This window comes from Gopherus evgoodei, chromosome 12, assembly GCF_007399415.2.
Source record: "Gopherus evgoodei ecotype Sinaloan lineage chromosome 12, rGopEvg1_v1.p, whole genome shotgun sequence".
Taxonomy (NCBI): Eukaryota; Metazoa; Chordata; order Testudines; family Testudinidae; genus Gopherus; species Gopherus evgoodei.
The window spans coordinates 17,618,426-17,640,739 of record NC_044333.1 but is presented as its reverse complement, the minus strand read 5'-3'; the positions used below and the strand labels follow the sequence as shown (position 1 = coordinate 17,640,739).

General features: G+C 40.7%; 1 protein-coding gene across 4 annotated transcripts in view; it reads right to left on the bottom strand.

Annotated features, from left to right (window-relative positions):
• Positions 1-1,980: 1,980 nt before the first annotated feature.
• ZNF423 (zinc finger protein 423) overlaps positions 1,981-22,314 on the bottom strand; it is a 341,247-nt gene continuing 320,913 nt past the window's right edge. For all 4 annotated transcript variants that reach the window (XM_030581924.1, XM_030581926.1, XM_030581925.1 and 1 more), the window contains one exon: positions 1,981-2,597. In XM_030581924.1, the coding sequence (XP_030437784.1) occupies positions 2,568-2,597 (30 nt within the window). In that variant the 3' untranslated portion in view covers positions 1,981-2,567. The remainder of the gene's footprint in view (positions 2,598-22,314) is intronic.

Below are 22,314 nucleotides of genomic sequence, written 5' to 3'. Positions count from 1 at the left end.
TGGTCTTATTTGCCCAAACAGGGAAATTAATCTCATTCTCTTGCTGTGCATAATTTACATCTGCCCTAGTCCTTTCTTGTTTAGGAATGAACCCAAATCCCTCTTTATAATCAGGAGACCAATTCTGTCCTCAGTTACAAGAGTGTATCTCCCACTGCCTTGAAGGTGTGGTGCACCAACATAACAGAGAACAATCAAAACTAGCAGGAAATTAAACATCAAAATATAATCTGACGTATAGGAGGTGTACTAAAAAAAACCTTCAGCCTTTGCATTTGTTATACAGTGTATTCCAATCCCAACTGTAATGCACTGCATAAACCAATTTAGGTACCTAGTGTTTTTGCATTGAAGGGTATATGACCCTGAAAAGTACTTTCTACAAGGTGTTAGTAACATCCTCCAAGCTCAGACACAGGGCAATGACAACTAATTGTGCTCAATTTTGGTATGTTAAAGGAATCTACTAATTAGCAGTATTAATATTAGAACATAATTAGGGCCCTACCAAATTCATAGTCCAGTTTGGTCTATTTCACAGTCATAGGATTTTAAAAATCATAAATTTCATGATTTCATCTATTTAAATCTGAAATTTCAGTGTTGTAATTGTAGGGGTTCTAACCCAAAAACAAGTTGGGCAGGGGGGCAGAAGAGTTTGCAAAGTTATTGTAGGAGGGTTTGCGGTACTGCTGCCTTCAGAGTTGGGCAGCTGGAGAGCGGCGGCTGTTGATTGGGGTCCCAGCTCTGAAGGCAGAGCTGCCGCCAGCAACAGCACAGAAGTAAGGATGGTATGGCATGGTATTGCCACCCTTATTTCTGTGCTGCTGCCTGCACAGCCGACCCTCAGACAGCAGCCGCTACTGTCTGGCCACCCAGCTCTGAAGGCAGCAGTGGTATTACCACCCTTACTTCAGCACTACTTCTGGCGGGGCCCTGCTTTCAGGGCTGGGCACCTGGCCAACAAGCACCGCTCTCCGGCCGCCCAGCTCTGAAAGCATCGCAGAAGTAAGGGTGGCAATACCACGACCCCCTTAAAATAAGCTTGCAATCCCCCCCAGGCAACTCTCTTTTGCGTCAGGACTCCCAATTTGAGAAATGTTGGTCTCCCCTGTGAAATCTGTATAGTATAGGGTAAAAGACCAGATTTCATGGTCCGTGACATATTTTTCATGGCTGTGAATTTGGTAGGGCCCTAATTATAATCTGGCAGTTTGATAGGCAAATGTGCAGTGGTTGAGTAGAGAACCCATACCAGGAGGTCTAGAAGTTCATGTGGCTGATATGCACACAGTCTCCTAACTGGCCCAGCAGTTACTGCATATGAATATAATCATGAATGTTAATTACCTTGTGTTGAAGCAAACAAAAAAGCAGAAGGAAGGGATCCAATCTTGCAAGACGCTATGTACCCTCAATTTTCATTGGCATCAGTAGGATCTGAGGGTGCTCCAGCCCCCCATAGGGCCAGGGCTTGGAAACAAAAACAAAAAAACCAACAACCCCAAAACAATTCTATGCACAAGTTTTATACAGTTACTTTCTAAAGTGCCAACTGTTCCATCATAATGCATGTGCTTAACTCCCATTAACCTTAAAGGGAGTTCTGTGCATGCATCAAGGAGAGGATACACTGCTCAACACAAGAGTATGTTTTGCTCTCCTCAAGGCTTCACGTTTCATGGGTTACTGCCAGTGCTGAATGTGTAATGGAAGAGGTGCTGGGGCTCAAGCAATTGTTTTACTTTCATAACTGATGTGGCAAGTCCCGAGGAGTCAGGGCTATGAACTGCCAAGCCCAGAGTGCTGGGGCTCAGCCCTGGCAAGCTCTGGCACAAATTAAGCACTGGTTACTTCATGGGTTACATGTGTAGGGCAACAAATGATTTTATATCTAGTCCTCTGACACACACGTACAGGTGATAGTGACATAACGTGTACTGATAGATGCACTGAAGCTCTGACACTGATCGCATGTATTCCCTTTATTGAACTGTACTAGTTATTGCAATCAGATTAAGTCACATTTATAAAGCAGACCATCCAGTTGCACTGAAACCAATTATATTCATTACATAGTTTTAATCACTGTCCGGTGAACTGGCAAATCCAATCAAAGCATTAGTCTTTAATTAAAAAATTCAAAAGAAATATTCCGACAATAGCCAAGCAATCACATCACAATGCACAATTACCTAAAACTGCAATTAAAAAGCAGTTAAAAAAATCACACCTAATCTTTAACTATCCATATGATACAAGAAGCAACAAAGGGCAACAGCATCAAAGCCGATTTATCTAACACTATAAATTCAGGCAGAAGCAGAAGCTCTAAAGTACACTAGCTGAAGCAGGACAATAAAAAATACTGAGCATGGAATACTTTTAATCTCTTCCATTAATATTCATTTCCAGCTGCTTATAATAGCAGCGCCTCATGGCCAAATCATTAGAGTTTTACATCTGGGTTGCAAATGACACTTTGATTGGATGTAATGTTCAAATGGTCCTCCCCACTGTGCCTCCGTCAAGTCTTCTGCAGAGAGGTGTCCTGTAGTGCCAGTGGCTCACTGTGCGTGCTGACTCAATGTGTGGTTCTGGAAAGATGAAAAAAGGATACATGCATGAGGGGCAGAATAATAGAAAGCATGCCCATACCCTCCTACTCAGTCTCATTTATGCAGAGTTCTACATAAAAGCTTCTCAATTATTACAAAACAAAATGCAATAAAGAAAAAGTACTCGTAAGTAACAGCTGCCAATATGACACATTTACTCTGCACTGATAGATCTGTTAATGCTGGCATGAATTTAGGGAAAAAAAAATTTTCTACCAGCCAAGTACAGCTTTTAAGATTTTCAGTACATATAGAGAAAATGGTAACACGTCACGAGAAAAATCTGCCTTCAGCTATTCACTTAATTGTAATAATTAAAAAAAATCTGTATCACTGAGGGATCACTTCCCATATTTTACTCTTCATTCTCCCTAGTCATTGGTAGAAGTACTGTCAGAAAGAGACGCCAGATTGTGACACACACTTCGCAATCCCAGGAATACTCCAGCAATAACAGCTAAAGCACATGTATTAGCTACAGGGCAATTTACACTGCAGAAAACATGCTGGATGTGTCCCCCAGAAGTTCAATCTCTTTACAGAATAGACTATTTTGCACATCTTTGTGAACAGCCCTTCTTTTTTTTTTAGGAGAGTTGTAACCACCACCTGCAATCACAAACAGCTCTTTTAGCATAGGAGGGAGACATTACAGTTCAGTAATGCCACTTTGTGTAGAAGCCAAATATATCCAGAAGCAATCTCAAAGCAGTATTTTCAGTACAATACATACCCATACATTTTGCTTGCATACTACAGCCTCAATCCTGCAAACGTGCATGGACTTTATTTGCACGAGTAGTCAAAAGGATAATTTGTGCAAAGGTATACTTGTGCATAAGCCTTTGTAGGATTAGGGCCTAAATGTTTTCAAATTTTGCCACATCTACCAGTAAAAATTCACACATTTCACTTCATGCTAGTTTTAATGTACTAATTTCTATCTGCCTAGTAATAGAACCATGCAGGTCTCTCAATGAAAAAGGAAACGTTTCTAAAATTATATCTTAATTTGGAATTAAATTATTTATGTACAATGTATTTCAAATAAATGAAGATATTTTAACTTTTCATAAATCATCTGTTCCTTTTAAATTATCTACTGTTACATCTCAATCAGAAACAAATAGATCCTCTGCTTCATTATGGCAATGGCATCTGTCTAATGAAAACTGTCTTGTGGAAATAGTTAACTAATGAACCTTCCATTTGCAGCCCTAGTCTCTCTAGGTAGCAGTGACCCCATTTAAAGCTGGTATTATTTGCTGAACTGTGCACTCCCAACAACTGACCACAAGGTGTCAGAAGTGCTGTTGAGTTCCTAAATCATGTCAAAAGTATCAGCAATAGATATTGTGGCAGGCAGATTCTTATGAAACTCTACACAATGATCAGTCTTTCAACATGACAAAAGATTAAGGAAAAGGGGGAAGTGTTATAGTTTAAACATGCATAGGGTTATATTTTGTGAATTAAATAATCAACTGATAAAATAGCAAAATAACTACAGCTTGCTTAGCGTAACAACTACAGTGCATAGCATGGCTATTCTATGCCCTGAATATTGCAACAAATTAAGCTAAAATATTTGAGATCAATAACCCAAACTACCGTGCAGAGAAATGGAAAGCTTATTAATATATTATGAATCACATCTGTGGAATGTAAAAAGAAACTGTATTTTTTGCTTTTAAGTGATTTAACATAACCAAACATAAAACCTGACAACTTATGACTTTTTTAAATATGGAGAGATTATCAATCATACAGAAGAACTACCTTTGCAGTGCTGCATATTATTCACAAAGGGAACAGCAAGTAACAAAGTTATGTAATAGGACTAATGTAGCTGTATAGGGGAACAGTAACATTATGCCTATCTCATAGAACTGGAAGGGACTCTGAAAGGTCATTGAGTCCAGCCCCCTGCCTTCATTAGCAGGACCAAGTACTGATTTTGCCCCAGATCCCTAAGTGGCCCCCTCAAGGACTGAACTCACAACCCTGGGTTTAGCAGGCCAACTCTCAAACCACAGTAAGTGAGCTTGCACATTAAGACAACTGAAAAGATTTTTAAAACAAAAAGTTGAAAAATACAAAGGTATCCCTGTGTTCAAACATGCTCCTGAGCATTTTAACCATGGCTATTTCTAGTGCACTTCATTGTAATTCTATTTTTAGGTCATCCTCAATACCAATAAAAAAATGCAAAAGGGTTTACCATCCATAAATCGAAGCAAGGACTATTCATGGTAGACAAATCCATACTTATTTAGGCAGTGTCATTTAAAAGATAATGCACAGTCAGCACTTGATGCAGGGCACACAGTCTACAGTCAGGGAACATGATTTCAAATCTGTGTGACTGCTGCATTGATTACACGAGGCAGGTCAATAAAGGAAGGGTATGTGACTCTAAATCTGATAATGAAGCACTCATTGTGAATCCTCCCTCTTCAAACATGGGGTAATAACATGTTCTGCCACACATCTAATATAAAAAACATAGTGTTTTGGTGAGCAGAGTCTATACCAAGATGCAAACAAATTATACCTCAAACCAGCAGCTGTATGGAGCCGAGGTCATCTGTTTTCAAGTAAAGACTCGTATACTGAACATAATATACAAGCCATCAGTCGAATGGATCAGATATACACTTTCCATATGAAAATCTTGATTTCCTGGAGAAAGTGCTGTTCCCCCTTCCCCTCACTTGTACTGCAGGCAACTGACATGCTGACTAATCCCAGCACCAAACAGTTAACATATAAGGCCAAATTTTTAAAGAGCCTCAAAAATGCACTTACAATATGTATGGGTACAGCTGTCTGTGTGTACGAAATCCTTCATCCATCTATGAGAAAACTGAATCAACACAAGCTAAATGGGTAAAACTTGCACATAAAAGTGCCCGTGAGTCCTTGACTGTGGGGTTTTTGCACATGCTAACAGCTAACCCTACAAATACCCCAGATGCATAGCTGGAAGCCCTGTGAAAATATGCTCATCTTCTGTGTTTCCAATATACATTTTTACTTGTTAAAATATGTTCCAGACCACAAAAATGAGCCATTCAGTTAAAGCATGATGACCTTTAACCCTCTACCACTCACCAGCAAGATTACATTTCTTTTTTTCCCTGCCTCGTCCTGAGGTGTGAGTGTGCGGCTTATTGCCACTGCATTCTGGTGAGGCTGAAAATCGGCTACATTCAATCCTTGCATTTTATAACTTTGTTCCCCAACATGAACATTTTTAAATTTTTAATCCAATCATCTCATGTTTTTGAGCTCAAACCTTTTAACAGTAGTCTTTTTGCATGCCCACTGCTGGCAACAAAGAGTGTACCAAGATGACCAGATTTTTAGACCAAAGCAATTTAAACCTTATCAGTACCAACTTCAAAATCTATATCAGAGCTTTGGGGAAAATGTGCTAACCATATTATAAATAAAAAAAATGACAAGAGTTAGAGAAATAAAGCACAGGCAGTAAGAAAAGCCGTTAGCACATCTTAAATTAGCTAGTAGAGATCCCTTTTCATTGCATCCCTTTGCACTAAAACTGAACTATTACACCAGGTCAGCAGAAGTGTAAATTTGAAGCCAGTGAACACTGTATATTTCCCAATATATCAATATTACAGCTCTACTTTCGTTAAGTAACGGTTTGTTGACCAGCGTGAAAATTCTCATCTCCTACCAATGGAGGGCTGGTTTAGAACTGCAGTGGGAATCAGGATGGCTTCACAGGGTTTTTCCTACACAGCAAGTTACACTCTACCAAGAACATAAAACAAACAATAAAAAAACACCCCAACTTTAAAGGTGACGTGCAAAAGAATATTGAAGCAGTCACAGACAATTGTGCTAAATCTTCCTCATCTTCCAGCCATGCCCTTTGTGCATGTATAGGTTTGTGTGTTTGGTGGTTGGGGGAATAGGGCATAATGTATAAACTAACCATTAAAAGACATCATGCAGCAGCACTGAGCTAGCCTATCAAGATAAGGAAAGTCACTGCCTTAGTATATGACAAGGTGGGGAGATTTAACTGACGCCAATTCTGAAAGCCATGTCAGATAAAACTGGGCATAGTCCCTGGGCCCCAAGAGTGCTTATGTGGTGTTTTCTACTCACTGTGGCATCCTCAATCATCTAGAACTGGGTGACAGGCTTTGTGGACAATAAAAAGTTTTACTGTAAGGATTAACTGGCATATATACATACAGTGATTTCTCCCCACAGCATAGTTAGTTGGGAACATCAGTGCTTGCATTGGTGGTTGGTTCAAGCAAACTTTGCAGCACACCTTGAATGAGCATTTCTCTGTTATCGTATGGGTACACAGTGCACTATAATCAAAGCACTTGCACAGCAACCTCCATTTTCAGAGCACTTGATCAACAAGAAAGGAGACAGGGTCGAAACAGAATAACTTAGAAATTCTTACACACTGTATAAGGACCGAGGGAACAACCTCAAAAAAAGCAGCACACGATGAAGCAGAGCTACAAGGCTGGCACTCACGCTGGGAGTCTCCCACACTGCAATCAAATTCCCTGCCAATAAGTCACAGGTGTACTACACAGGAGCAGGTGAAAAAAATAAAATGCAACTGCAAGGGGTGTGATGATGGTTTGAGGCCATAATACATCCAGTCCATGGTGGCATTGTGCATCTGTTCCATATTTAGGTATTTCGTCCAAGCTGTTTTGTCTACACATTTGAGCATATACACCTAAAAGTCTGTATGTTGTACAGGGTGAAGAGATGGCACAAGACTGGCAATATGTGCCCTTCTGGAGTGAAATTCATAAGCCTCCTAGCAGTTTTATAAACAGACTGGGGACTCTGATTAAAGGTTATAAAGTCTCTCACTCTAACTCCCATTAAGATGAACAGCAACCTCTCCTCAAATAATTTCAACAGAAATTATAACAGATTTGTCTAATAAACAGCAACATGAAACTCAACAGGTGCTTAGCCCATTGGATGATCCATGAATATTAGCAGGCCCAGGTATTTCTGAATAGAAGTGGATAGCAAGTATTTTACTGCCCACACATCTCTTTAATTCAGCCTGGTGAACATATTATCATCTGACCAGACAGCACACTGGGTTGCATTGAGCCAGGTGTAGTTACAGGCAACACCATAAACTGGAAGTGTTGACTCTACTGACGCTGCAAGAATACAACTGCATAATCTTGTGACATCTAGGAAGATAATGTCTATAAATTATTGTATTTCTCCCAGAGAGTCCTCCAGTTCTCTGTAAGAGCCTCATGGATTCCTCCTCCGGCCATTTTCTTCTCCTTCCTCCAATGCTTGAGGCCTCATGCTACCATCCTGGTAGCCAAGGAGGACTGCATAGGACACCTTTCAGAGTCCAACGCCACCCCTTACTCTCCATGTTCCCTCACCTACCCTTTATGGCATTACAGGGGTGGGAGACTATCCAGAAAAGAATCAGTTATTTAATAGCATTCAGTTCTGCTGGTGAGAGTCACATGCACAAACCCCTAATCGTCCAGTTCAGTTACCAGTAATCATGCTCCTCAATGCAAACGCACACAAGAGTCCCCATTTGATACTTAAACTCCTGACAAATGCAAGCCAGGGTGTCTAAATAGTTAGGAAACACTATCTGCAATCTCTCTCTTTTTTTTTTTTAATCACAAACCTTTGTTGTACTGTCTGAACCAAAATGATCCAAAACGCTTTCTGAAAATGTCATTTTTATGTATGTATTCGTATTTTATAAATTATGGGTTTTTTCAATTAACAACAATCCATCCATAAAGATCAAAATCTTTGTGCCTTGACTTTATAAAGAGATTAGTTTAGACAGAGGACACAAGAAGACCCTTGCCTCAACCATCAGAGATTATCGCTCCCCATGGAAAAACAATGAGTCTTAAATTGATGCTGAACTAACTCTAAACTTGAGAGGCATTCAGGGATGTCATGACCAACGAGAGAGAACAGAGGAAAATCAGAAAACTACTCAGAAGAAGAAATCTGATCACAGAATGAATAGCTTTATTTTATTTTATTTTATTTTATTGGTTGCTTTTTTTCCCCTGTGTTTTAGTACTTGAAAGAAAAATCACCTTTGCACCCCCTTGCAGTTTGTATGTGCTTATTTTTAGAACTGTTTGACAATTATCCAAGGGTCTAAGACTAACAGATGGCCTGTCTTAAAGCCTCATATGTTCACTAGTTTGCACTTCTGACAAACAGTAAATGTACTCAAGAGTGTGCCATAAACAGAGCTGAATGAATACTCAGAACACAATTTAGTTAATACACTTCATTAAAACTGATAGTGGTAACCAATGTTTCCTGTAGAACCAGGTGTTAATTCCCCTTCCAGTTGTTTCAGGTAACTCTTATCCAGTGACACTTCTGTGTTTAGATCTTTGTTTTTCAGAAAATACAGTGTTATTTCTTTCCTTTCCCCTGATGTTTCCCCACTATATGAAATGTTTCTAACAAGTGAACTCCAAGTCATCATGGCACTCAATAAAAAAAATTGTCAGGCAAGACAGGTTCACATGTTCCCATTTCATTTGAAGAATCCCTTGAAATTGTGGTAGAGGCAAACGGAAGGTAGAATATCCTTTGTGAAAGGGAAAGTCTGCCTGTGCTACTGCTTCCTTCACATCTCAGAAATCTGATAACTTGCCATTCGTCAGCCAGTCTCAGTGTTAACACACTTTTGGATTGCACTTGAATGAATGCAGTTAGGGCCCATCCTTTACAAATTATTGAACTCAAGAAAATAGGTCTGGAGGATCTTCACCAGTTAAAAAGCAAAGTTGAATATTTCAAATGAGAAACTAAGAATTAAAGGTGTTTCCCCCGCCCCACACCGCTAGGTTTATGTACCCTCATGGAATAATTCAGCCCTCAGTTGTACCTAGCAGAAAATGGAAACTACTCCCGGTTTACATCCAGGTGAATCTGGCCATCAATCTGAGTTGTGATCTACATCTCTGTGCACACTAGGTAACCAGAACAGGGCAGCTTGATTCTGCTGTCACTTACACCAGTGCAAATCTACAAGAGCTCCACTGAGTGTATGAATCCAGGGCTGGTGCAACCATTTAGGCAAATTAGGCGGCTGCCTAGGGCGCCTAATGGTTGGGGGCACCTAAAAGTCCCTCAGGCGAGGAGGCGGAGTGGCGGTGAGGTGGGTGGGGGGCATGCAGGGAGGGCTACCCGCAGTAACGGGGGGGGGGCACAGGGGAACAGCTCCCTGCCCCAGCTCACCTCCACTCTGCCTCCTCCGCTGAGCACACAGCCCAGCTCTAAGTCTCCTCCAATCAGTGCCGAAAGCCTGGGCAGGGAGGAGAATTCAGCAGGCCGGCGTGCTCAGTGGAGGAGGCGGAGCCGAGGGTGAGCTGGGCGGGTACCCAGTCAGGTTTAGCTTCCATGGGGGGAGGTCTCCCCAGGCAGGGTTAGCTGCTGTGGCAGGGGAAGTCTCCCCAGGCAGGGTTAGCTGCCGTGGGGGGACAGGGTGAGTCTCCTTGGGCAGGGTTCGAGGCCATGGGGGTCGGGGGGGAGAGGGGTTAGCTGTCGCGGTGGGGGGGTAACTGCTGTGGGGGAGGGGCTCCCCGGGTGGGATGCTGAGTTAGCTGCGGTGGGGGGGGGCGGGGTTAGCTGGGTGGGGGTGCAAGGTGGAAAGTTTCGACCTAGGGCGCAAAACTTCCTTGCACCGGCCCTGTATGAATGGCATAAATGAGATCAGAATCAGGCTCATGGACTGTAGTCAATGGAAGGATTCAGAACTCACAAAATATTAACAGAAGGCAAAAGCCTTATTCTATACACGTCATCTGCCATCTACATTTGATAAAAATACACCTATAATGGTTTAATCTTTATTGAAATGTATCAGCACGTGTTTTTTTTTTTAAATCTTAAAAGAAATAGGAAAAAGCAACTTTTCATAACGTGTATTTGTGCCTGAATGGCCTGTGTGCATCTGTCTCAGTATCTGGTAGTGTTTCACCTCTCTGTATATCCTGCTTTACCTCTATATTCACCCTGCTTTTCATTTTGCTGTAACAATGTTCTTGCAGTTTGGTGACATTTTCCATTTTATTCTCAGTACCACTTATTACTTTCTCTGTGGTGTTTAATATTTTCCACTAGTTACAGCATTTTATTCACAATTACATGAAGTGATTTATGAATTTCAAAAACTTCCAATCCAGATTGTTTGTAACTAATCAGACCTTGACACCTCACCCATCACATTTTCAACCTTCCATTTAGGTAAATAGTGGCGTCCCTTCTTTCTAAACTTTTCACCCAGCAGTTTTCTTCTCTGGAAGCTCAGAAAAAAGCAGGGTGAAATAATAAAAAATGAACTCCTCCAAATATTTGTTTGAATCTGGTTCAGTCTCACATATTCCATTAAATATCTCACCAAAAAGTCTATGTGCTCTGTAGAAAAACCCTCAATAAAATTCTGTTGTGAAAAAGTAAACTGAAGCCCATGGGAAAATGTCTTTACCAGAGCACCTTGGAAATAAAGACCACTTGAGAATATACTATGAAGTGATAACCAGAGCCTTCTGTTAGAGAGACTAGCCGTAAACACTATGATTTACTCAGGCACCCAATGAAACAAGGGAGCTAATAATACTCGTCTTAGGGGACTGCGTGCCCCTGAGAATTCTACTCACAAATGCAAATTTGCCAATGACTTTGTGATTTGCAGTCTATAGTTTGCCATGCAGAAGATCAAAAAGAGCTGTAGGAAGAACCTTACACTTCTTACATGTAAAGAGAGGTGTACAAATTTAATTACTATTGTCAGAAGCACATGAAAATGGACTATTTTAGAACTCCTACACTTACTCCCGCCTCCCCATCATTTCCATCTGACTGAGTACTGGAGTTTTTGTTTATCCAAAGGTTAGAAAAGGGAATGCAGAATCCCAACACACTGTTCTGTTGACAATAGTTGGCCCTTTAACCTCAACTTGGACAGTCCAGAATTTTCTTGGGGAGTTGTTGATGTCTCCTCTTCACCAATGTTTGAAGTCCTCAGGAATACTTATGCATACAAAGAGCTGGCTTCTGATCTTAGCTATGTGGGCACGCACCACTGCGCACATTGTAATCATCAGCTCCTGCGCTCGCACAGACAGCAGTTCATCTACTAAACATGCAGCCATTCCTGCCTGGTTTGCTTGTTTGTTTTTCAGACAGGAAAATCAGCCTCCAAAATTGTATTAATGAAGCCAATATCTTAATTCAAAACTTTTCTAATACATTGAGGCCATGCACTCATCTTAAAACTGTCACAGACACTGACAGACACTCAACACCTCTCACTGCATTATGCCAAAGACTTCAGTGACGGTTCCAGTGCTGATCTCTTTTTATCCATTTACAGGTCCCACTCTGCGTAGCAGTGTTTCAAAATCGTCTGTGAGGAGGGATCTATTTTCCTGTAATGCTTGTTAGCTATTGTTTGCCAAAATATGTCACTGTGGATCTTAACTTTGTGGATTTATTTGAAACCTATCTGCAGCACATCTTGTTAATGTCTTTGTGATCTACAGTAAAATACATTGCTGAAGCCAGTTCATTGTTCATTTCTTTGAGGGCTGGTATCATCATTACGGTAGTCTTTGTGGTGGATCTTCTTCGCACATGCAGTAATTTGCTCTATAATTTAGGATTTAGTTGAGACCAGTGCTCATATACTCCTTTTATTCTAAAAAGACTTAAAGCCACAGGCATAGTTTGACTTCTGTATTTGGAGGAGATGGGCAGCTCCAGCCAGGCCAATGGGCCACGTGTGGGAGGCGGCAAGTTCTGTGCCTCTCCGAGGCTTGCAGTTTGCGGGGCAATGCCACTCGATCCTTCCCATGCTATGCCCACACTTATAGCAGGGGGAAAACATTCTACAGAGAACCTTTTAAACTCATCAGTTGAAATGCACAGACAAATAGACAAATACATAGCTGTGCTGAAGGTACATTTCTATGGGAATAGAAACCAGCAAAAGCCAGGAAATTCAACATTGAACCTAAAACGGTATCCTTAACCCGCTCAGTTGTTCTTGGGTATCATGAGTCGCTGAATAGCAGCTGATTTTACTGTAGCTCATTTGCTGCAAATCTTGGGTAACGTTCAGCTGAAGATGAGGATAAGGAATAGAGAGTTTCAGCCTCCACTGTGAGTTTTAACACATTTATTATATTTGGTCACAAACAATGTTAGAGAGACAAATTCTACAGTTTTCACTCAGGCAGTATCCTCACTGATGTCAACGGGAATTAGTCTGAATGAGAACTGCAGAATTTGGCCCACGGGAACAAATTCAGCACTTGAACAGCAGGTGCAACAGCACTGACTTTGAAAGAGTTATGTCCACTTACATCCAGGCTATAAAACATCACAGTTCCTTCATCTGCAACTTTTTTAAAAGCTGCAATTAAATTAAATCTCCATCTAATGGAATATTGATATTCCATATTGACAGACTCCCTTGACTTGGATCATGGATACATTTTTCTTGAAGACAGATAAACATGAATCCATATAATCTGGTATGCATGTATTGTTGTATCAGCCTCCCATTGAATGTGATGTGTCATCTAGGATATATGGGCTCTTTTATTACAATTAAGTACAATTGCAAGTTTCTAACTTCAAAGGTCTCTTGTACTAAGGGGTATACGCTGCCTTAATAAAACAGTCTATATGCTACAAAATAACAAGGCCTCAGTCTATAAAGTACTTTACATGACTCCTTTCCACTACTGTATGTGCAGGATGGATATGGAAACCTACAAGCATAATTGTGACCAGCATTCTGCTTGTCTGATTCAGACAAATGAACTCAAAGGGGCTATTTGTGTGAATGAGGCAAGCAGGACTTGGTCACGTGGTGTTATAATGCGGCAAAAATATTTCTGAGACAGATTTTCCACCAAGGCACCACAAGTCAAAACAGTGATAAGATATCATCTTGTGACATGATGGCACAAAGCCATGTACAATTGTATCCTTGCAAAGGTCCATTTTTCCATCTAACACTGTCAAGTTACCAAGTGTTGTTACTCTTAAGAAAAGCTGATTTTAAAAACCACTCACTACTGACACAATAATCTCTAAACAGGTTGAGGAACAAGAGAGTATTTTATACATATAATTTGCATTTCTATCCAAATTCCAGTTGTATATTATCTATCTAAAATGACCTATGCTCTTTGGAGATGTTACAACAATTCTGCATTGGTTAACAATATATCATACAGAATACTGCTAAGCATTCTATTCATTTTAAAACTTGCGAAAAAAGAGTAAGTTGTTACTGATCAGTCCATTAGAATTTATTGTATATATCCAGGTCACTGCACATATCCACTAAGCCTGTATACTAAACATTCCCATGCCATTTTTGTCTAAGGAAACCAGACAATGCACAGTAAGCACAATCTTCGAACCAACTACGTTTCCTGCACTATTTCTGCTTTCCATTTCCCCCACCGTCCACCAGATCCAAGAATCACAGAACTATTTCCTCTCCAAAATGTATTTTGTGACAACAAAGTATTTATTAAGAAACAGTATTTTATCAGCATATTTGCAAACACTTTCAAGTTACTTTCAAAAAAGTTTATTGCTCTGGGGTGGAGCCAGTTTTAACCTGGAGATACAGTATGTCTACGGGTATATTAAACTCCCAGAAATAGATGGTTAAAAATGGAAATACTGACAGAGCTTTGGTGGCAAAACCCTCAATGTTGAAACAACTCCATTGGCTGAACAGAAACCCAGAGGTAAAAGAGCAAGCTATCGAGCAACTTTTTAACTGCTCCATCTCCTTTTATTCTCTGTGACCCTATCTATCAGAGTATCCTTCTTCCTGATCTCCCCCCATGCCTGCTTCACACAGCTCACCATGGAGGCCTATGCTATAGCCACCATCCTTCCAAACAATGAGAACTGGATAGGACCTTCTCTGAAGCCAATCTGTACCCTTTAAATCAGATGGCGAGGCTGCTGCTGAGCAATGTGACACAAGACAAGAAGCTCCTTTCTCGTCTTCTCGGCCTAGCATCCAGGGATGAATATGTTATTTCCATAGCAGTCCCATGTCATGAAAGCCTGGGGAGTCAGAGCCTGGCATTCAAACCCAAGTCTTTTGCTTGCCAATGCAGAGATACACCCAAAGCCTTTTAATTTTTAAATGCAACTATTTTTACAATACCTTCTAATTGTAAAGGTATCTGAAATCCCCATGAATGTCACAGCAATAGGAAATATCAGTATGACTGAGATCAATCCAGGATTTTCTGTGTCAAGTTTAGGCCTCAAAGCTAAGGCTTTTCACGTTATTTTCAAAGTTTGTTGGGATAAAGAAGATGGTTGCCATAAACTGGGAAAAATAATATAGAGGACAAAACAAACAGTGTTTTCCCTCCCTCCAGCTGTTTTTAAATAAAATAATTTATTTCTGCTGGATATAAATTTCAGTTTTAAATGAAATCCCAAACCCTGAAGATACCACATAGTGGTGTCTACAGTAGCATACATTACACTTTTAATTTTGGGAGGTGGAGGTTTAATGTGTTGTAGTGTTAACTATTAACGTTAAAGTCTATTGGAAGAAATAAAACCAATAACAGGGCGGCTGACAATAGATGCAAATATCTAGGTATGTGTGTATCAGTCTCATACACAGAGTTAAAAATATCTGGCCACGGAAAAGGATTTTCTCAGTCCACTGGGGTTCAGCTATGTGGAGATTGAGATGTTTATTTTGTCCCGCAGCAGTGTTGGGAATTTCTTCTAGAATATTTTGCCATCTTGCTTTTAAGTCAGCAACATATCAAGAACCTTATTATATGTAGGAAAATCCTGCAATTATGAACACAACCAGTATTTCCCTCATCTCTTCCAAAAAGAACAAAACAAAACAAACCCAAACCAAAAGTTCAAATGCTGCTGGTCTGAAGGCTAGTGTAAAAAATCCAGAGGATACATTCATATTAACTATTACAAACATATCTATTTGCATACAGACTATTGACTGATACTGATGAATCCACTAAAATGTAATTCCGAGTCCACCAGCGTCTGCCCTCTTCTAGACATAAAGTTAATGCTTTTCAGTACCTGTGAGGCGTTAGAACGTCTATTTCCACTGAAGGTAGGTTTGGTTTGGTTCACTTTGCAAAAATAAAAATAAAATAAAAATAGCAAGTGCCTTTTCTTTAAAAAAGGCCAAACTGAGCTTTTTAAAGAACAAGCAACATTTTAGCAAGCCAGGCAGGACAAAAGCCAATTAGATAAATGGCCTGTGTAATGATTTAGAACGAAGGATGCCTTGGGTTTCTTGAAAGGGTTATAGTATAGGTCTTGGCACAAACAATCTGATATGTTCAAGCTTACATCTCTTTTACTGAAGACAAGAAATTCACTAAAATAGATAAATAATGAATGTGGCCAGGGATCTCTGCTGGTACTACGGCTGGTTCTGCAAGATGCTGGAACAGAAACACAGAATGCTCCATGTTTGTTATTAATGAATCCTTGTTCTCCTACAACAAACACAGTATATTTTATCTGAAATGGCTTCTGCAGCACATACAATATAAGTTTCAGCTCTCCAAAAGCACCAGCAAATTGCAGAAAGATAAGTTACAAAGACATACCTAATTTGCTGTGATGAATTGTGTGCATGCTTCAGTGATCAAAACTGCAGCTGAGACCTATTATATTTAATGATCTAGACGTTTCTTGTGAAACACTCAGGCATATATTGTTATGTCTGGACAAGCAACCTAATTTTGCTCTAGCTGCAAGCAAACGAAGGGACGGCTCGTTCAGAAGCATGCCACACACCAGTTTCCATGAGCTACTTAACCCGAGCTCCAGTAGTTGCTTAAATTTTGTGTATGTTCTGCCCCTTCAAATGTACCACTCCATGATCCTTTAAAAATCTCAAATCGTTTTTTAAAAACTGTAATGACACCTACAGGAGGAACCAGAGCTAATCAGCTACCAGACCACAAGCTTTTTGTTACAGTAGCTAGGAAAGCAACAGAAAATCACAGCAGTGGCTTTGTTAGATATTCCCTCTTCTTTCCCCCACTGGATGGACAGAGGTGTAGACACAAGGGGACAACTGATAGAAATTTGGAGGAAAAACAGCTGCTCAGTTTTATTAGCAGTCATCTAATTGCAGGTCTTAAGAATCTACTACTTGAAATATAGTCTGGGACTAAAGTATGGCTCTGACAAAACACCTCCACGCTGGGAAAGGGGAGGAGATGCACTGCCTGAGCATCAGTACCAGGAAGTATTATGGTTTTGTAAGGCATACTACCTCCAGGGTACTGCAGGGAGAGCACTGGGTACCAGGACCTGCTTCCCCTTCAAATGGACTAGCCAGTGCTCATTCACAGTTTTATCAAGCTAGTCCCCTCACCAGCAACAGATGCCAGCTGTCATCCCCACCCTCCCATCTGCACCTAGCACTCACAGCCCCGCTATGGATAATGGGTGTCTCCTGTATGAACGTACAATGGGCGCAGTCAGGAAAAGGGGTTTCCTGTGACTCCATGCAGAGGCTGGTATTATTTCACCCACAGAGAGAGATGATGAACCTTATGATTAACATATAGGCCTGGGAGTAAAAGGATCTGACTCTATGTCTGGCTCTGCCAAAAAAAATTCCTCAGTGGGTTTGGGCAAGATACTTAACTTCCCCCACTGATTTGTAAAATGGGGATAACACTGACCTAGGAAAGGTACTGAGAAATTTAATTCATTAGTATTTGTAAAACACTCTGAGATCTGCAGATAGAAGGTGCTGCAGAACTATATGGTAATTTTTTGTATAGATCAGAGGTTTCCAAACTGTGGGGGGCACAGAGGATGTTCAGGGAGGTGAGTGTCAAAGCCAGGCGGGGCTTGGGCACCAGCTCCACCCCCGGACTCACCTCAGTGGGCCACCCAGCTTGCGGGTCAGTGTCAACACCCGCTGCGGCTGCGCCACTTTAAGCTCCCGGCATTCTCCGCACCCAGCATTGGCTCCACCCCAAGAGACTGTTGCACGCGTCTTGCCACACCCTGAGAACCCGAGAGGGGCGGGGAAGGTATTGTGTCTATTTTTGTCTGGGTTGGGGAGGCATAAACAAAAATTGTAACTCAAAGGGGGGGGGCTCAGCTCACAAAGTTTGAAAGCCGCTGGTATAGATGATGATGACTGATAATATTTGTCCCTACAGAGTCAAGAGCTTGTTCTCTCCCCAGTCAGTCTGATTTCCAATGCTATCGTTCATTGTTGAACAAAGTGGAATGAAACACATGCTTGTGAAACTGTCTCTAGGAGCATGGCTTTTAAAGTACCATTTCATTCCTCTGCTGAGTTGCTGTATTTGGTCACACTTGTAATTTGTAATAATGTGGTAGAGAGTGAAGAAAAGGTGTTGGTTAATTGTTGACATAACAAAATTAATTTTCCATCCATAAACTTTTTCTCCTCTCTCCTGTGAGCTCTGATGCAATGTTACTGACTGGCACCGCTGAAATGCCACCTTGCATTTCTCATAGTTAATTTCTCTCTAAATGTCATCAGTAATTGTTATTGCCAGACCAGAGAGTGCTATCTGGTCTTCCAGAAAAAAAATCCACCTTTCATTTCTTCTCCTGGGCCATCTCCATTTGGTCATGAATGGATATTTAATAATAAAACTGTCCAATGTACTCATGTCTTCCCATCCTGTTAGAACTACAGTATACCTGGAAGTGTATTTATTTATTTATTTTCATACTGTATGAATGGATCTTTATTCCATTGATATGAGTACAGAATTGTTTATTCAAAGGTTTCTCTAAAACACTTATTTCAAGAGCACTACCAAGTCCTATTGAAGAGAGTCCGTAAGTTATCAAGGAAAAAACCTTTAAAGTATACAAGCACACTTTCCCCTGGTTATATGTTAGGAGTACATCAATTATATTTTTTGGGTAAGCAATGTTTTAAAAATAAGAGGCTTTTCCATCAATCATATTATTCTTTTTCTGTCATATATATGAAATCCCTTTAGTGAAAGGGATGTGTAAACTCACATGTAGCTCTGAGCTAGGTGAATTTATTACATACACACACACACACACCCTTCCTATCTAGGTAAGCACATGGTCTCCCTCCCTGGAGTCCTGGTAAGAGGCATGTGTGTTTGTGAGGGAAACAGACAAATTTTGTACTTAGTTCTTGAAGTGTTTAGATCCATGGACACTATCATCCCTTGTGGCCGTGAATTATATAGTCTAGGTCCAGCTCCTGTGAAAGTTCCTTTCCAGAGCTCCTGTGCCTCTCTCATTGGTTAGCAGTTTCATAGTTCTAGCGGAACACAGCTATCATTGGAAGTCATGATCACATAGGGAAAGAAGATCTCTCACATACTCAGGGTCACATTCCGGGAGAGTTGTGAACATCATGACAGAGCCCTTGAACTGGACAATGTATTCAATACATTTGTCTGGGTGTGCACGTGCGTCTACATATATAACCACACACACACTTGTCTGTCATAGGGTTTACATTGCAACATATATAAATTAATTTAGCTCAGAGTCAGATTTGCAATTCCATATTCCTTTAACTAAAGGTAGCTGAGCTCAGAATTGTCATTTGGACGCTTCTGACTAGGGATTGGCTTTCAATAAACACAACTGATGCATATACATTGTGTCTTGGCTGCTTACACTCATGGCCATCTGTTAGGATGGCATGGTGCCTGCTCAGAAGTTGGTTGGACCCTTGCCCTAGGGCATAGATGACAGGCAACAATGGGTTTAGATGGGCAGCCTGAATAGCGGTTCCAAGTGCCATCTCTACTGTAGGAAGTCCCTTCTCTCTGCCAGCACTGCCACATTGGAACTACATGCCTCTTTACACTTGATCACACATGTTGACACTTGGGTGCACTTCAGTGCATTAATGACTCAACCAATGGCTTTCACCTGACACCCTTTTCTTCCACTCTGCATCACTGCTTGGTATTCTGCACATACTAATGTGAAGTTATGTACACTTTGTTACCCAGGGAGAGTCACACAACAGCATTAACAGTCTTTGAAGCAGAGGGACTTTTTATGGTACAGAACAGACTGCTGAAATACCAGTAATTTCCAAGCTCAGTCTCAGGTGAATCTTTGTTAGCCTGAGAGCTGATACTGGATCTTGCTGAAATGACACAGGAGATGCCGTATGATGCAGATGCAGTTTTTTGATATGCTGATCAGAATCTTCTTTGAGTAACTAAAGGATAAATGATGTGTTCCTTAACTCAAGACACAAGACAATTCAAGATCTTTGCAACCTTCTCTGTTCACAGCTAGAAGGGGGCAAGGAGAGTGAACAGGCAATACATGATCTGTTTGTTCCAAGATTCTTTGCCGTTGACCCCTGCTGTTGCCAGAGAGGTCATTAGGCATCCATTTAATTATTCACTTGCTCTATACATTCATTTTCCTAAGATGTTACCATTCAAGTGATAAAAGAAATCAAAGCTGCCATCTCAGAGACCAAACAGGAAGTATGTTAAACTCTCCATCCCCTATCCTTGGAGTTACAGTGGCACCCAATGATGCCTACTTGATTATCAATTCATCGTACTGAGGGAGAACAAAGTAACAGAGACCGAAGCAACAGATTTTGGAGGGGAATTGGGAGCCGGGATGTGAGGTTTTATTCTAAGACACAAAGCCAGGCCTCCTCTTTCACTGGTATCCAGAAGACAGACTCTATTGGCAGCACACAAAAAAAGCACCAGAAAACAAGACAGAATGCATTAAATAACATATGGACCAAGTTATGCACCTTTCTGGAGAAGCAGTCAATCAGTGCATGGATGTCAATGTTTTCTCTAAACACGTCAAGTCAGTCCATCATCTTCAGCACAGATTACCTTCTTGGCAACAGATGTGCACACAGAAAGCGTGAAGTCTTGTTCCATGACAAAAGCACATTGCCAAGCCACAATGAGGGATGTAGTGGCAAGCACTCGGTTTCAGAACTAGGCATAGACTCTAGATGCCAAGTTACATATTGGTTGGTACAGAGCCAATAAGTATACTCCTCAATAACTCATGCCCATATTTCTTTAATTTGGTAATTAATGATGGGCTTCACCTGCACCAAAATAAGAATTTAGAGCCAATGACACACTCCTCCTCAACTGAGCATATAAATGCATTCTGAAAACCAGAGACCTAACAACAGTTTTCTTTCTAATCTTGACAATATACCACAAGCAGAACTTCCTTTTTTGCAATACGTAAAGGATGTGCAGTCAGACAGACTAAGTACAATGGGTATGTGCCTCAAGCACTTTTAATTTTTAATTATTGTTAGTTATAATTATGTGACTGAAAGCCCAGTGAGTAACTGAATGGGTCTTGTTTTTCTTGTAATTTATTAGTTTATAGCTAATAATGATTAAACATTAAAAACGCTCCAAGCACATTTGCTAATCAACTTGTTTTAACACTAACCAAGCCTGCTAGAGTACTGTCTGGTTCATTTTTCTGATTTTAGAGGACGCCTGATGTTCTGATAGCAGGAAAAAGGTATGAATTGCTAGGTCTGAGAGAGCCCTCCAATAGTTGAAAGACAAAGATGGGATTTCTGTTTTAAAGAAACACACACTTCACTTGAAAAAACAGCAAAATTATGTACTGAATTAATTGATGCTTTCCACCAAATTAAGAAAGAATTTATTATGGTTTTTTCCAGAAAGAGTCTCCTGGGGTTTAATATCTAAGCCAAGCACAAACTGTAAAACACAGCACGAGGATCATAAAGGAAAGTGCTACTTTTTTGCCATAGTCAGAGCTCAGGTTCTAGGACAGTATTTATTATTTTTTTTTTGAGCAAAAGGTACTTCAACGAGGTATTTTGTGAAACGTCCTCCAACAATTCAGGCCTGAATTTACATCACTGATGTAACCAGGAGCTTTAGTGACAATTTCTGAAATGTTTGCATGTATAGAGAGGGCTGTTTGGAAGAGGATATCATAGCATTTTACAAAACGTTAAATTAAGCCTCATCACAGCACTGGGAAGTAGGTACATACTATTACCCCCATTTTCCAGACCTGAAACAGAGACATTAAATGCCCAAGGGGGACAGAGTGAAATGATAAAGCCACGAACAGAACCTCGATTTTGTAACTCTTATATTTGTGCACTGATAACTAAGGGTTAAGTTGAGCTTTAAGGTTCAGCCCTGAGAAGGGGGCAGAATGCAGCTGTGATGCTCCCAGAGGAAGAACTGGGCTTCTGAGAGGTCAATTCCTGCTCTCTTCCTCTGGAGGGCAGCAGGAACTTTTCTGCAGTTCTTTTCAGGGTGAAACCTGGTCCCCACTAATACCCAGCCAGCTCCACTGGCTGCTGGACTGGGGGTAAAGCCATGACTTCCTTCCACTCCTCAGCCTGATCTTCTGCTGTACCCAGAGCACAACTGAAGGAAAACTGATGTGGCTACACAGCTACACTCCCCTATCTGGCCCAGTTAGACCAAGCCACAATTGAGCCCAAGATTATTAGCATCATAGGAATCAGAGATTTATTAGATTGAGTAGATCCATTAACAGGGGCAGGATATATTCCCTCTTTGGAGGACATAGATATTTAACTGATAACACC